The sequence below is a fragment of the Stegostoma tigrinum genome, chromosome 26, assembly GCF_030684315.1.
Source record: "Stegostoma tigrinum isolate sSteTig4 chromosome 26, sSteTig4.hap1, whole genome shotgun sequence".
NCBI classification, from domain to species: domain Eukaryota; kingdom Metazoa; phylum Chordata; class Chondrichthyes; order Orectolobiformes; family Stegostomatidae; genus Stegostoma; species Stegostoma tigrinum.
The window spans coordinates 2477891-2493570 of record NC_081379.1 but is presented as its reverse complement, the minus strand read 5'-3'; the positions used below and the strand labels follow the sequence as shown (position 1 = coordinate 2493570).

General features: G+C 47.4%; 1 protein-coding gene across 3 annotated transcripts in view; it reads right to left on the bottom strand.

Moving 5' to 3' along the window:
• Positions 1-15680, bottom strand: part of ulk1b (unc-51 like autophagy activating kinase 1) — a 104021-nt gene that overhangs the window by 32732 nt on the left and 55609 nt on the right. For 2 of the 3 annotated variants that reach the window (XM_059654889.1, XM_059654890.1), the window contains exons 14-19: positions 15581-15641; positions 13505-13594; positions 10881-11006; positions 5970-6118; positions 3941-4024; positions 689-927 (exon numbers count right to left, since the gene is read on the bottom strand). In XM_059654889.1, the coding sequence (XP_059510872.1) occupies positions 689-927; positions 3941-4024; positions 5970-6118; positions 10881-11006; positions 13505-13594; positions 15581-15641 (749 nt within the window). The remainder of the gene's footprint in view (positions 1-688; positions 928-3940; positions 4025-5969; positions 6119-10880; positions 11007-13504; positions 13595-15580; positions 15642-15680) is intronic. The other variant, XM_059654891.1, reaches the window with a different exon arrangement.

Genomic DNA, 15680 nt, shown 5'->3' with positions numbered 1-15680 from the left:
TTCCTGAAATAAAAACTCTGCCTATGGACAGAAGAGAAGGAAAAAATAAGAAAATTCAATTCACCTTTCCTTCTCAACTGTAATACAATTGAATTCTGTGAAACAATGACAATCAGGCTGTGTTATGTCAAAATTAATAAATTATTTCAATTATATAGTTTAGTGGACCAGTAAGTTAAACAAGGTTCGAACCAACATTACTAAAATCAGGGCATTTGGCCAATATACCACAGCTGATTGTGGGATCTTGCTGAGCATAGTTGACTGCCATGTTTGCTACATTACAATAATAAGTTCAAAGGTACTGCATTGGCCACACAGTACAATGGAATGTCTTTGAGATTGTGAAAAGCACGACTGAAATGCAAGTCTTCCTTTGTCAGTTAATATTTTAGCAAAAGCAACGGCACAATTCTTGTAGAAATTATTCAGCACAGAAGAGGCTCTTTAGACAACAAGTCTGTACTGACCAATCTGCACTAATCACACTTTCCAGCATTTGGTTCAGGCGTTGAATTTTAGGAAGGAGAGGTACATGATACAATGCTGGAAATCTGAAATAGAAACAGAAACTGTTGGAAAGTATTCAGCAGCTCTGCCAGCTACTGTGGATAGAGAAGCAGAATTTGTGTTTTAGGCAGTGATAACCTCATTTACAGTGCAACAGAATTTCCCAACTGGGTATTACCTTTGTTGGAGAACCCACGATGGTCGGGAGAGGGCTTCGCTGAATTAATTCCGAGAGTTTAGGAGAGGATCTCATCTGCCTGCAAGGCTGCAGGGGCTGGTTTTGCGGAATACAGGTCACCACTGGCTCAGTGTACTGTTTCCTCATCTTGTGCTGACATTGGTGTGTGTCTGAGAGATTAGGAGCGCTGTGCAATCTGGAACCCAATCGGTGCTGGTGTGGCTCTGTCGGGAAAAGGCCTGTTTACAACAGGGTAGTCAATCAGTTGGTCCACACTTAATACAGTGTCATAGCAACAGTAACACAGTAAAGTGGTGAGATCTCTGGCAGCAGTATGGGATGTGGGCATCGCTGGCCTGGCAAACATTTATAACCCATCCTCAACTGGCCTTTGAGGAGGTGGTACTGAGCAGCCACCCTGAGCCGCTGCAGTTCTTTGTGTTGATGGACCCGCAAGCTGCCGTTACAGTCAGACAGCATGGAAACACACCCTTTGGCCCAACTCATGCATGACGACCAGGTTTCCAAAGTGAACTAGCCCCAATTGCCTGCACTTGACTCATATCCCCTTGAAACTTTCCTATTCACGTAGCTGTCCGAATATCTTGTAACTCCAGCTGCCACATCGTCTGGCAGTTTGTTCTATACATACACCACCCTCAGTCCGCAAAAGGTAGCAGCCTATCCAGCCTGTCCTTATAACTCAAACCCTCCAGTCCTGGCAACATCCTGGTAAATCTTTACTGTGCCCTTTCCAATTTAATAATATCCTTCCTGTGGTAGTTCAGGTTCTTACCCAGCAAAGACCCTGACCCTGACTGTGTAATTCCGCAACGAACGCCTCTTCACCCAAATTGTGAGAGGAGCTCATCCAACATTTTCTGCCTCTGTTGCAGTTTTTCCAACTCTTAATCTGGCCCAATCTTCTGCCAACCCTACAGTCGAAACATTATTTGCCTAAACCTCCTACTTGCTTTTGATACATTGAACTTCAACTCATGTTTAAACTTTCATCTGTATTCCCGAGTGCTCAGTCCCTGTGGCCAGAATTTCCTCGTGCTTAATTCTTCAAAACTTGAAAATCTGTACGGTCTCAACCTTTAACTCTACACTGAAGCCTGCTGTGAGATTTGCCGCTCAGGCCAATCCTTTCAGGCACTGTTGGAAATATAAAGATGTCAATCATGAGTGCAGGGACTTGCTTCTCGAGAATCCATCTACTTCTGCCTTGAAAAAATTCCAAGACACTATCTCCTCCGTTTTTGAGGAAAAGAGACCCAAAGTCGCACAGAGCTCTGAACAAAAGTCAACTCAAGTTTAAACATGTTCCCTGGTTCCAGATCTTTCCACCAGGAGGAAACATCCTCTCCACATCACACTCTATCATCAGGAAGGTGAGTTTCAATCACGTCACCTCGTACTGCTCTCAGTGGAAACAAGTCCTCATGAGACAACCCGCCCATTCCAGACATTAGTCTGGTAACTCTTCTCTAAACTGCTTCCTCACATTTACATTTTCCCTTTAATAAAGAGACCGGTAGTGTCAGCAGTACTTTGGACTGGTGCCTCTAATGCCCTGTATCACGGAAATACAATGTTTTTTTGTTTGTATTCAAATGCCCTGGCAGGAACCGATAATATTCTGTTAACTTTCTAATCACGTGCTGTATTTGAGCCTTCTGTAATTACACACGAGGACAATCAGTTCCCTCCACATTCCAGACCTCTTGCAATCCATCACCATCTAGATAAAATCTCTTTCTGTATTCATCCTGCCAAAGAGTGAATTTCACAATTTCCCTCCATTTGCCAGATCTTTGCTACTCACTAACCTATCTATATCCATTTTTAGACCCCTTCAGTCCTCTTCACAACTTACTTCCCTACCTGTCATTGCATCCTTTTGTGACCAGACCCTCAGTCTGTCCATTCAACTCATTTATATAAAATGTTATGGCTCAGCACTGACTTTGCCAACCAAAGACTGAGCCATTTACACCTACTCTGTTTTCTGTTAGCTGGCCAGTCTTCTTTCCGTGCCATTATGTTACCCTCCACGCACAAGTTTTTATTTTCTACAGTAACCTTTGATGTGTCACCTCAATCTATTGGTTCCCCTTTACCCTGATCACATACGCTAATTCTTCAATTAATTCTAATAAAATGGTTTAATATAATTTCCCTTTCAAAAACCATGTTGACTCTGCCTGATTACCTTGAATTTTGCGAACTGCCCTGTAATTGATGACAGCTTCTAACATGTTCCTTGTGACAGATGTTAACCTAAACAGCCTGTAGTTTTCTGATTCGTCTGCCTCTCTTTTAACTAAAGGGATTACATCCACTATTTTACAATCCAGTGGAACATTCACTGATTCTTGGAAACTTTGCAATATTAAAACCAATCTACCAACCATCTCACTAGTTACTTCTTTCAAAATCCCTGAATATTGTCCATCGGGACTTGGGGGCTCATCAGCCTACAGTGTCAGAAGTTGCCCTGTATCACTTTCCTGGCAAGTGTGATTTTCTTGCCTTGTTCCATTACTTGCATTTGTTGGTCTCTTGTTGTATCGCCCATCATGACAATATCTGTTCAATTCATTTGTCATTATCTTTATATTCCACTACTAATTCCCCAAACTCAGTTTCCACAGTAATTTTGTTCACTTTGTTAACTATTTTTTCCAGAGTAGTTACAAAAGTTCTGTTTTTATACTTCTTGCTTGCTTTCTCTTGTACCCCAATTTTTCCCTCCATTTTAATTGTTTTTATCCTCTATCCAACCTTCGGACCTGCCATCTATTTTCACACAATTATGTTTTTTCTTTAATTTTGATATTATCTTTAACTTTTTTGGTTAACCAGGATGGTTAACTTTCTCAGTGGAATGTATCTGTTCTGCCTTATCTTAAGTACACCTTGCCATAGTTTCTCCATTGGCCTGTTCCTTAACAGAAGTTGCCAGTTGACCGAAGCTAACGCTTGCTTCCATGCCCTCAGCATTTAAGTTTAAAACACTGGTCTTAGACCCAAAGTTATCTGCCTCAAGCTGAATGTAAAATTTAGTGATATTACTTCCTTTGGATGCTTTCATTATTAGGTCATTCATTAATCCTAATTTGTTGCAATTCTAGTATGGCAATCTATCTGCTTGGCTCTAAAACAGAAACTTAGAATCTTGGAAATTATCCCAAAAATATTTTGTGAAATTCTCTGCCAATGAGATTGATAGCTGAGGGATTTGCTCACCTGGCAATGTGTGTCTGACCCGTGTCTCTGATCCAATAGGAGTGGCACTGACAAACTGATCCAGCTGCTCAGGGATTGTGCCAACTTGAACACAGAAAAAAATAAAACATTTCCAGGGTTGTGAATTTTGAGAAAAATTACTCAGTGGCGCGAGAAAAACAACAATAAATATTTTAGATCATGGGCCATCGCAGTCCTCAATGTTTCTTTACTATATAACTCACGTCAATGAACATTAAAAAGCAGCATGGCGTTGGATGATTGGTTGATTAGAGTGATAGAGGTTTACAATAAAGTGCGGGTTAACCCCCCTCAGAACATGATCACTTTTGTAACTTGAATTTTAGAACCAACCCTAACGTTAAATTCTAGAAGCCTAAAGGAATCCTGAATTCTGTCACCCTCACCACAAGCTTGAATTGGAGAGCAAGGGGGAGCTGTTGGACAGCAGGGAGATTCCCACAAGAAGGTTTGAACATAGGATGGAGAATGCCTTCGAGTAACCTGCGACCCTCAGGGCACCTCCTCTCATCTGCAGCCAATTGACAGGTAGTTTGAGGATGGAGGGTATTGGGGAAACAGGTGTTGACAGCAGTCTACCTCCCTCCAACCCTCCCAACCCATCAGAGGATACCATCGGGAGCACATCACACTACTGGGACAGCCCGTGGAAGGAAGGCCTGCTCTGAGAAGTGATAGACTTCAACAACAGGGTGTTTGGTTTCGAGGCCATTGCGGGTGAGGGGCTGCGTATACAGTGATTGAAGGCAAGACATGCCATTGCTGCCGTGGGTCACACAGCGTCAGAAAAAGAAGACAGTGTCACCACCCCGAATGCCCCCCCCCCCGACCACAATGGGTTCACTGGGAGTCTCCAGGGTTTAGCTGCCAGCTTCCCCATGTGACTCAGACCAGTTCGCCCTCCATCCCAAACTTGCTGCTAGTCAGACAAACACTGGGGTCACTCAGTTTGCCTCTGTGTGTGAGGTCTGTTCTCACCTTCCCAACACTGGCGAGCAGGCACCTCCTCCATCCCCGCACCCTCCCTCACTACGGTATAAACGCCCACCCTCAACTCCTTGCCAGATGGTCAAATCCAGCCCAGGTACACTCAACCAAACACCCATGGAGAGACTCAAGAAAGCCAATAGAGTGCTGGCCTTCACATATAGTGGAGTACAAGGATGCAGATGTTATGTTATAGTTACACAAAACACAGGTTAGGCCCCACTTGGAGCAGATTCTGGGCTTCACACCTTAGGAAGGATGGAATAGCCTTGGTGGGATCACAATGTGGGTTTACAGGAATGATGCTTGGACTTCAGGGGTTATGTTATGAAGAAGGATTACAATATTACAGCCTGTTTTCAATAGAATTTAGAAGTTTAAGTGTTGATCTGATTGAAATCTTCAAGATATTAACAGGAAAAAGCAGGGTAGGTAAAGTTAAACAACTTACACTGTTTGCGGATTCTAGAATCAGGGGCATAGTCTGAGAATTAGGGACAGACCGTCCAGGAGAGATGTTAGGAAGCACTTCGACATGCAAATGGTGTCGATATTTGAACCATCTTCCACAAACGACAGTGCGTAGTGATTGGAATGAGGGCCAGGTGGATCTCATTGACTACGAGATATCAGACTGGGTTTGTTAACCTGGGCCAGAGAGGCCTGGCTGCCAGTCTAAACAGGAGATTCAGAGAGTCTCCTCTCTTTTGGGACTGGCTCTGAGCTGGTTGGGCAGTATTCATGTACTGTGCACATGTAAATAAAGGGTGACTTGGTGATGGGAGTCTGGCCTCTGTGCAGTTGTTTCACAGTGGATCCTGGATCAACTGGTATATTTAAATCTGAGATAGGTATGTTTGTATTAAGCAAAGGGGTAATAGGGGATATGGGCCAAAGGCAGGAGTTAGACCACAGATCAGGCTCGATGGGCTGAATGGTTTACTCCTGTTTCTATGCATCCTGAGCATTTCCAACTCATTAACTATCCATATCAAGGGTGCAAATTTTAACCAGGGCCTACCTTGTGGTGATAGCGAGAAAGGTTTCAAGCTTCCGGAAGTTGACCTTCGAAACGGGTTCGATGCCTGTTCTCCAGGGCATGGAGGGGACAGCCCTGTCCTGTTGAAACCCAAGGGGCTGGTACTACCTGGCCTTCGAACACTCCCAGGCCTGAGGGAATAAACAAATGTAACTCTGAGTCAGACCAGGAACTGAAGAAGGCCCATCTTTCCTTAGACCTTGAATTCTGAAGAATTGATCTCAATAGTGATCCCTTCAACTTAGAAAGTTAAGAAATTAAAGGAAGACAATGTGGCTAAATGTTTGGGTTCCCTGATCATGGCCCAGATCTTTCATTACCAGTATGACAAACTGATGGAGCAATGCAGGGCATTAGAGGCCACTCTGCCCATCTTTGAAAGAGTTATCCATTAAGTCCCACTATTTCCCTGCACAGCCCTGCCCTCTAACTACACACCCTGTGCTTTGTGAAAGTTGCTATTTTACCCGTTTCCAGTGGCAGTGCATTTCTGGTTATTAACAGTTTGCTGTGTAGTTCTCCCCTTCTTCCCAAAAGTTCACCAAAGGACCAAATTCTGCCATGTTTTTGGCCCTCCTTACCTGGTCTAGCCAATGTGTGACTTCAAACCCACAGCAACGACTCTTAACTGCCCCCTGCAATGGGCCTAGCAAGCTGCTCTGTTTAAGGGCAATCAGGGACAGGCATCAAATATTGGCCCAGTAGTGACGCCCATGTGTGAGCTTTAAAGAAGGTCTGGACCAAATGGCACTGTAGCGATTGTGGGCTTTCTGAAAAATCTGGAAATGTGCCAGGAAGCTGCCTGGGAATGGAAAACGGTAAGTGATGAGGAAAGGCTGGACAGACTTGGGTTGTTTTTGTTGGAGCAGAGAAGACCAAGGGGCGAACTGATTGAGATGCATGAGGTTATGAAGGGCATGGGTAGAGTGGATGAGGAGCAACTGTTCCTTGGAATTGGATGGTCAGTTGTGAGTAGGCATGGGGGATAAGGTGAGGGGGCAGGAGGTTTAAGGAGGGATGTGAGGAAAAACCATTTTGCTCAGAGGATAGTGACGGTTTGGAAGGCGCTGCCTGGGAGGGTGATAGACGAAAGTTGCATCACATGGTTTAACAAGTGCCTGGCTGGGCACCTGGCATATCACAGCATTCAAGGCCAAGGGCCGGCTGCTGGCAAACGGGGATAGGTTGGAGGTCAGCTGTTTCTTAGGTGTCAGTGCAGACTTGATGGGCTGAACGGCCTCTTCTGCAGTGTTTGATTCTATGATTTTAAGTGCGAGGTGATACAGTGTGGGAGGCCAAAAGCAAGAGGAAATGGCAGGATCCTGAGGAGCACTGATACACAGAGGGGTCTTGGGGTGCAAGTCCTTAGCTCCCTGAAAGTGGCAGCGCGTGTCGATAAGTTGGGAAGGAAGGCATACAGCATGCTTTCCTTCATCGGTCGGGGCACTGAATATAAAAGTTGGTAAGCCATATTGTAACGGTATAAACCTTCAGTTCGGCCACATTTACAGCACTGTGTGTAGTTCTGGTCACCACACTACAGGATGGATGTGGAGGCTTTGTAGATGGTGCAGAAAAAGATTATTAGGATGTTGTCCAGACTGCAGTGTGCTAGCTTTATGCAGAGATTGGATAAACTTGGTTTGTTTTCGCTGGAACATTGGAGGCTGAAGGGGTGACCTGATAGATGTATATAAAGTTTTGAGGGGCATGGATAGAGGGGATAGTCAGAGTCTTTTTCCCAGGGCGAAAATGTCAAATACTAAGGCGCACAGGTTTAATGTGAGAGGGGATAATTTAAAGATGTGCGAGGTAGGTTGTTTTCTCCCCCACACAGAGGGTGGTGGGTGTCTGGATGACACTGCCAGGGGAGGTGGTAGAAGCACAAATGATACTAACACTTATGAGGCATTTAGACAGACACATGAATGGGCCGGGGATAGAGGGACAAATTGATGCGAAGAACTATGGATGCTGGAAATCAGACAAAAGCTCAGCAGGCAGAAAGCACAGCTAATGCTTTGAGGTCCAATGACCCTTCTTCAGAACGGACTGCTGCTCGGCAGAAGTTAATGTATATGCTGAAGATGGGGTGGGGGAGGGGTAGTAAATGATAGATGGAAACGGAGCTCAGAGAGAGACAGAACCGCAGACACAAGAATGGGTAACATTGGGAGAATGAATAGCTGCTAACGGGGATCGTTAGTCGTTGATAATGGGCTGTTCATGGCCGCAGCCCTCATGATGACAATGCGTGGTGTATTGGGGGTTAGGGCAGACACATGGGAGAAAATGCTTCAGCCCTAAAATGGAGGGGGGTACAGTGTGAGGGATTAAAATGGCATCATGGTCAGTGTAGACATGGTGGGCCAAAGGGCTTGTTCCTATGCTGTACTGTACTGTTCTATGTTCTCAAGCACAGGGAGACACAGAGAATATTGCTGAGTAGGGGTCTGCTGTGATTTGGAACACACTGCCTGAAAATACGATGACTCACAGAGGAGAATTGGATTTCCAGGGCTGTGCGAAACAGGGGCTAATAGAACAGTTCCCTCAAAGAGCTAGCAAATGCACCATGGGCTGAATGGCTTCCTTCTGTGCTGTAGTATTCTCTCAGTCCTCTGTGGAATTTTAGAGATCTGAAAACAGGAAGGGGAGTGATATCGACTGATCAGTAAATCATAAGACCACCTTGCAGGGTAATTAGGGAGGTGCAATATTTGGCAATTTCACACGAGTTGAACTAAAAGTCAACCAGCTGGGATAGGTAATTGTAGATCAGAGGGAACCATTCCTCACTGGGGACGGGGTTCCTCCCACTCGGATCCAGTGGACTTTTCCAGCCAACAGCTCAGGGGTCAAAGGTGGTCCTTTGGTCAAATGTGTGAAGTGAGCCAGTTAAACTCCTACATTGCTCCTGTACACACCAAGCGTTCCTCAAACATCAGCTCTTCCAACATCACCTAATCTCGTTGGCCTTTTGGAGATAAAGTCTTGCCCCAGTGAAGAGGAGTTTGCTGGATAAACAGGACACCTCCTATGCCCCCCCCCACCCTGGGGCAGCTTAGCTTGGGTTGGAGACTGTCAAACATTTGACCACAATGAGGAGCAGGAACAGACATGGCACATCAGTCTACTCTGCCATTCAGTGAGATCTTGGCTAATCTGATCATCAACAACTCCACTGTCCTCCCACATCCAGATACCCTTCCCTAACACCCAGAAACCCCTCCCAGATACCGCGCCCATATACTCACTTCCAGGCACCCAACCCAAACACCCAGATACCCCTCCCAGATCCTCATTCCCATATACTCACTTCCAGGCACCCAACCCAAACACCCAGGTGCTCCCTGCCAGATACTCACTTGCAGACACTGACTCCCAAACACCCAGATACCCCACCCAGACACCCCTTCCCAAACACACTGCCCTGACACCTCTTCCCAGACACCTAGATGCTCCCTCCCAGATACTCACTCCCAGACACCCAGATACTCACTCCCAGACAACCTTCCCAAAACACCCAAATGTCCCTCCCAGATACTCACACCCAGACACCCACTCCTAAACACCCAGATGCTCCCTCCCAGACACCCCCTCCCAGAGGCCCCTTTCCATGCACCCTGATGCTCCCTCCCAAATGCTTGCTACCAGACCCACACTCCTTTCTGAGGAAGGGTCACTGAACCCGAAATGTTAACTCTGTTTTTTTCTTCACAGATACTGCCAGACCAGCTGAGCTTCTCCAGCAACTTCTGTCTTTGTTGGCCATTTGTTTCCTCCGTCATTTTGACTCCTGTTGTTAGCACCGTTTTCTAGCCCACAGGGCCATGAGTCTAGTGCCCTAGGCCTGTCCCTAATATTGCTGCCTGTTATTGGGGCGGGGCTGCACCCATACTGGCCTGGATTCTGTGGTTCTACACATAGCCCTCCTACAACCAACATTTCCCTTGAGAAGGTGCGGGGCCTCAGAACATTCTTAAAGAGATCGCCACTGTGCAACTAACAGGCTATAAACAAGAACCAAAGCTCACAGGGAACATTCCAAGTCCCTCCATTCAGTCCTTCCTGCTCATCAACTTGCAGAGGTTGAGTTATAGTGATCTGCAGCTCAGAAAGAGGCCCTTTGGCCCACGATATCTGGAAGCAATGACCTAGCTATTATACACCCATTTGCCAGCACTGGGTGCCTTGGCATTGCAAGGGCGCATCTAAGTCCTTCTTCGATATGATGAGAGTTTCTGCCCCTCCCACCCTTACAGGCAGTGAGCTCCAGACTTCCCACCACCCTCTGGGTGAAAAACCTTTCCTCACATCCCCTCTAAACCTGCTGCCCCTTGTCTTAAATCTACATCCCCCAATCACTGAACGTCCACCCTATCTGCGCCCATCAATTTTACACATCTCAATCACGCAAACCCCCTCAGTCTGCTCAGAAAGTAACCACAGTCTGTCCAATTGCTCCTTGTGACTAACTTTCTCCAAAGACTGTTTCGCACTCAGCTCTGACACAGTCATCTACAGCCCATTGGCCTAGAATCTGAGGAGGTCAAAAGTGGTGAAAGTGGTGCAGATTGTCTTTCCGCAATAGGATTTGCCCACTTTCCGTTCTATTGGCCCCAAAATGGACAAAGCGCAAGCTGCTTCTATAACAAGTTGTGATTAATTCTTAGCAATGAATGAAAATGTCTGCCTTGCCCTCTGGTACCAGTAAAGGACCCACAGGAACTTCATTTAGAATGGTTTTAGTAACCTCGCTCTCGCTCGCGTTACTCGCATGGATTTCTCTGTAACACCAGGATCCCGGCAGGTTGAAGCAGGCTTTGAGCTGAAGCACTAGGAACTGGTTGTGTGTTACAGGCGCTCGAGCCCCTCACTGGGAGGACTGACCTTGGAGAGCTGCAGGGCTTTGGAGACTGGAGGTTCTGCTCGATTCGCTGGTAATTGAGAATCTGCGTAGGCACAGGGATCGGGACAGCGTCTCCGTAGCCGCTGATGGATTCCTGGCTCGGCCGGCTGCAATACACAGGAAGAGTTCATGTCATGAGTTGCTCATAAAGTCAACCCTCTAGGAAAGGGTGCAACAGGAATTTTATCACATAGCACCTTCATTTATAAGAGTTCCTGGCCTTCATTGCACTGACTCAATAGGCTGAGCTTGTATTCCCTGGAGTTTAAAAGGATGAAAAATGACCCCACTGAAACTTAAGATTCTTAGCATCTTCCCAGTGTAGAAATGGAGAGATTGTACATGCGCACATCCATTAGGAGCCACTCAGTCCCTCAGGCCGACTGCACTATTTAAATCAGCCCTGATCTTATTAACTTACTCCACATTCCCAGCTACCTCCAATAACCTTTCACAGGGTCACACTCTCAAGATAAAGGGTCAGCGGTTTAGGAGGGAGATGGCAAGAAATTTCTTCAAGAGGGTGGTGAACCTCCAGCATTCTCTACTTCCAAGTGCTGTGAGTGCATTGATGTATGTTCACAATGGAGATTGGTGGTGTTTTAGATTCTATGAGAGTTAAGGGATGGCGTAGGAAGATGGGGATGAGGTAATGAATCAGTTGTGACTGCATTGAATGGTAGGTTAGGACCAAGGGGCCAAATAACCTCCTCCTGAGCCTATCCCAAATGTATGTACGTTCGAACTGATGCCAGCGGGTGGAGACTGGAGCCCAGTTCATGGCATCAGGTAACGGGGAGTGGCCCTTTCTCTCATCGATAGGTAGTAAGTGCCCAGGCCTATGCTCCATTGGTAAGTGAGCAGTGGGAAGTGGTGGCGGGGGCTCAAGGTGTGAGCTCTTGCTGTGTTTAGACAGTGATTATCTCTTGCAGAATTCTCGAAGCGGGGGGCAATACGAACAATAGCAGCCTCAAGCACTTCGAGCGGGAACAACAGCCCTGAGGCCAGCCAATTACAACAACACTGAGACCAGGCAGTCAGGAAAACCCAACAGCACCAACCATCCAGTCCTCTGTTCAACATTATCAATAATTCAATCAACTGTTATTTAATCATTACGAATAATAGCTCATCAGCAGAAATATCTCAATGTTTAAAGTCCCTAAAGGTGCTTTCCAGCCAATAGGACGCATTTGAAGTGCAGTGACCTGTTGTACTGCAGGATATGCACACCAAGCATTGGAGCATGGATGGAACAGATAAGGTCTTTTCCCCAGGGTGGGGTGATCCAAAACTAGAGGGGACAGGTTTAAGGCAAGAGGGGAAAGATTTAAAACGGACACAAGCAGCAACATTTTCACACAGAGGGTGATGCGTGTATGGAATGAGCTGCCAGAGGAAGTGGTGGAGGCTGGAACAATTACAACATTTAAAAGGCATCGAGATGGATATATGAATAGGAAGGGTTTAGAGGGATATGAGCCAAATGCTGGCAAATGGGACTAGATTTATTTAGGATATCTGGTCAGCATGGAAGAGTTGGAATGAAGGGTCTGTTTCCGACCAGTACATCTCTATGACTGCATGAGTCTAAGCTCCCATAAATACTGAGGTGATAAATGACCAGATCTTAGAATATTAAGGGAATTGTGTTCAGGGATAAATATTGACAAGAACATCGATGGGAGCATCCTCACTACTCCTCACAATGGTGAGGTGGGATCTTTCAATTTCACCAAAGTCAGTAGCTGGGCTTTGGTTAAAATGCCTTTTCTGAAAGGCAGTGCCTCCGACAGTGTGGCACTCCCTCAGCACTGACCCTCCGACAGTGCGGCGCTCCATCAAGACTGACCCTCCGACAGTGCCCACCTCCTCAGCACTGACCCTCCGACACCGCCCACTCCCTCAGCACTGACCCACTGACAGTGCCCACCCCCTCAGCACTGACCCTCTGACAGTGCCCACCCCCTCAGCACTGACCCTCTGACAGTGCGGCACTCCCTCAGCACTGACCCTGCGACAGTGCCCACTCCCTCAGCACTGACTGTCCGACAGTGCCCGCTCCCTCAGCACTGACCCTCCCACAGTGCCCACTCTCTCAGCACTGAACCTCCGACAGTGCAGTGCTCCCTCAGCACTGACCCTCCGACAGTGCCCGCTCCCTCAGCACTGACCCTCCAACAGTGCCCGCTCCCTCAGCACTGACCCTCTGACAGTGCCTGCTCCCTCAGCACTGACCCTCTGACAGTGCCCGCTTCCTCAGTAATGATCCTCTGAAAGTACAGCACTCCTGCAGTGCTGCACCACACAGCTGGTGCGGGTATCTGCGATGCGGTTTGAACACACCACCCTCCGAACTGTAAACAAGAGGATATTGCACCCAACACTAGCTCTGTTAAAGAACTCACATCAGCCACACAGCCCAGAAAGAAGCTGTTAAAGGATCTACTGTGACATTTGAAATGCTTGGCAGTCAGGCTTGTGGCAAATTTTCCAACTTGTTAAATGTCAGGGGTTTGGCAATGTTTTTGTGAAAATGTCAGCAAACTCAAAGCACAAAATGAGACTTGGCTAAAACCTGGGTTTTACATCACAGTGATCTTACCCTGAGGGGCTTGTGGAACTGCTGCAGGATGCAGAAGGGGATGAAGGTCTCCCGTGACTTCCTAACCCTGTTGAGGTCAGCGCTGAACCGCTGGCAGAAAAAAGAGCAGAGAACAAGGGAATTAGGCAACTGCGCATAAAACAGAGCGCCACAACAACACTGGAACTGACCAACACTGATGTGAGGAACATGAGGAATTTCAATGTATGCTTTGATTAAAAATAAAGGTTTGCATTCATGTAGCACCTCTGACAAGCAGTGGACATCTCAAAGCTCTTTACAGCCAGAGAAGAATGTTTGAAATGTACTCACTGCTGTAATGTAGCAAATGTGAAAACCAATTTGGCCTCAGCAAACTTCATAAACAGCAATGTGCTAATAAGCAGGTAATTCGCCGGTGATGTGATTACACAGTTAGCTACTCCCTCAGGCACAGGAACACAGAATTCACTGTCCTTTCTGCAAGAGTGATGCATGGGAGGTTTTGCCGTCACCAAAACAGCCAAGTAACCTCTCAACTTACTGTTTCATATGAATGTAAAACTTTCAACAGCTCCCTCAGCACTGACCCTCCGACAGTGCCCACTCCCTCAGCACTGACCCTCTGACAGTGCAGCACTCCCTCAGCACTGACCCTCCGACAGTGCGGCACTCCCTCAGCACTGACCCTCCAACAGTGCAGCACTCCCTCAGCACTGACCCTCCGACAGTGCAGCACTCCCTCAGCACTGACCCCCCCGACAGTGCCCGCTCCCTCAGCACTGACCCTCCGACAGTGCGGCGCTCCCTCAGCACTGACCCTCTGACAGTGCCCACTCCCTCAGCACTGACCCTCCGACAGTGCCCGCTCCCTCAGCACTGACCCTCCGACAGTGCCCACTCCCTCAGCACTGACCCTCCGACAGTGCCCACTCCCTCAGCACTGACCCTCCGACAGTGCCCATTCCCTCAGCACTGACCCTCTGACAGTGTGGCGCTCCCTCAGCACTGACCCTCTGACAGTACGGCGCCCCCTTAGCACTGACCCTTAGACAATGCAACGCTCCCTCAGCACTGACCCTCAGACTGTGCCCACTCCCTCAGCACTGACCCTCCGACAGTGCGGCGCTCCCTCAGCACTGACCGTCTGACAGTGCCCGCTCCCTCAGCACTGACCCTCCGACAGTGCCCGCTCCCTCAGCACTGACCCTCCGACAGTGCCCGCTCCCTCAGCACTGACCTTCCGACAGTGCCCGCTCCCTCAGCACTGACCCTTCGACAGTGCCCACTCCCTCAGCACTGACCCTCCGACAGTGCCCGCTCCCTCAGCACTGACCCTCCGACAGTGCCCGCTCCCTCAGCACTGACCCTCTGACAGTGCGGCACTTCCTCGACAGTGCCTTGGCTTATCAGTGCTTCTATGTGCTGCCTGTGTCAGAGAGCTGTGAACATAGAACATTACAATACAGGCCCTTTGTCCCTCGATGTTGTGCCGACCTGTCATACTGATCTCAAGCCCATCTAACCTACACTATTCCATGTACGCCCATATGCTTGTTCAATGACGACTTAAATGTACCTAAAGTTGGTGAATCTACTACTGTTGCAGGCAAAGCGTTCCATTCCCTTACTACTCTCTTAGTAAAGAAACTACCTCTGACATCTGTCCTGTATGTTTCACCCCTCAATTTAAAGCTATGCCCCCTCGTGCTCGCCATCACCATCCTAGGAAAAAGGCTCTCCCTATCCACCCTATCTAACCCTCTGATTATTTTATGGTGTTTAGTCAGTGTGTTCAATGACAATGGTGATTTTTTTTGGATACAAAGGAGATCGAGTGACGTGGGGCTGAATGATAACTCCTGAACTGACCTTTTCCGATTTGTAGCCAGTCACAGACAGGTGAAAAATAGCCGCCCTCAGCGAGAAGGAGAGTCAGTGGAATGGAGGCAGATCACTATAGAGCTGAGCTGAGGCCAACTGCTGCTCCGGCAAAGCTCAAAGGATGATCATTACAGGACCGGCTCTTGTCCAAGAGACTGTTGGAGTTTGGGAATGATTTCTCACTGTGTCCTCACAGATATAAAATAACATTACCTGCTGTAATTCAAGCTGTCAATCAATGTCCTTCCTGCCAACGTGTCGCTGAGCAGCTCACCTGAAAAATAACAGATCAAATAAACACTGTCTCCTTTCA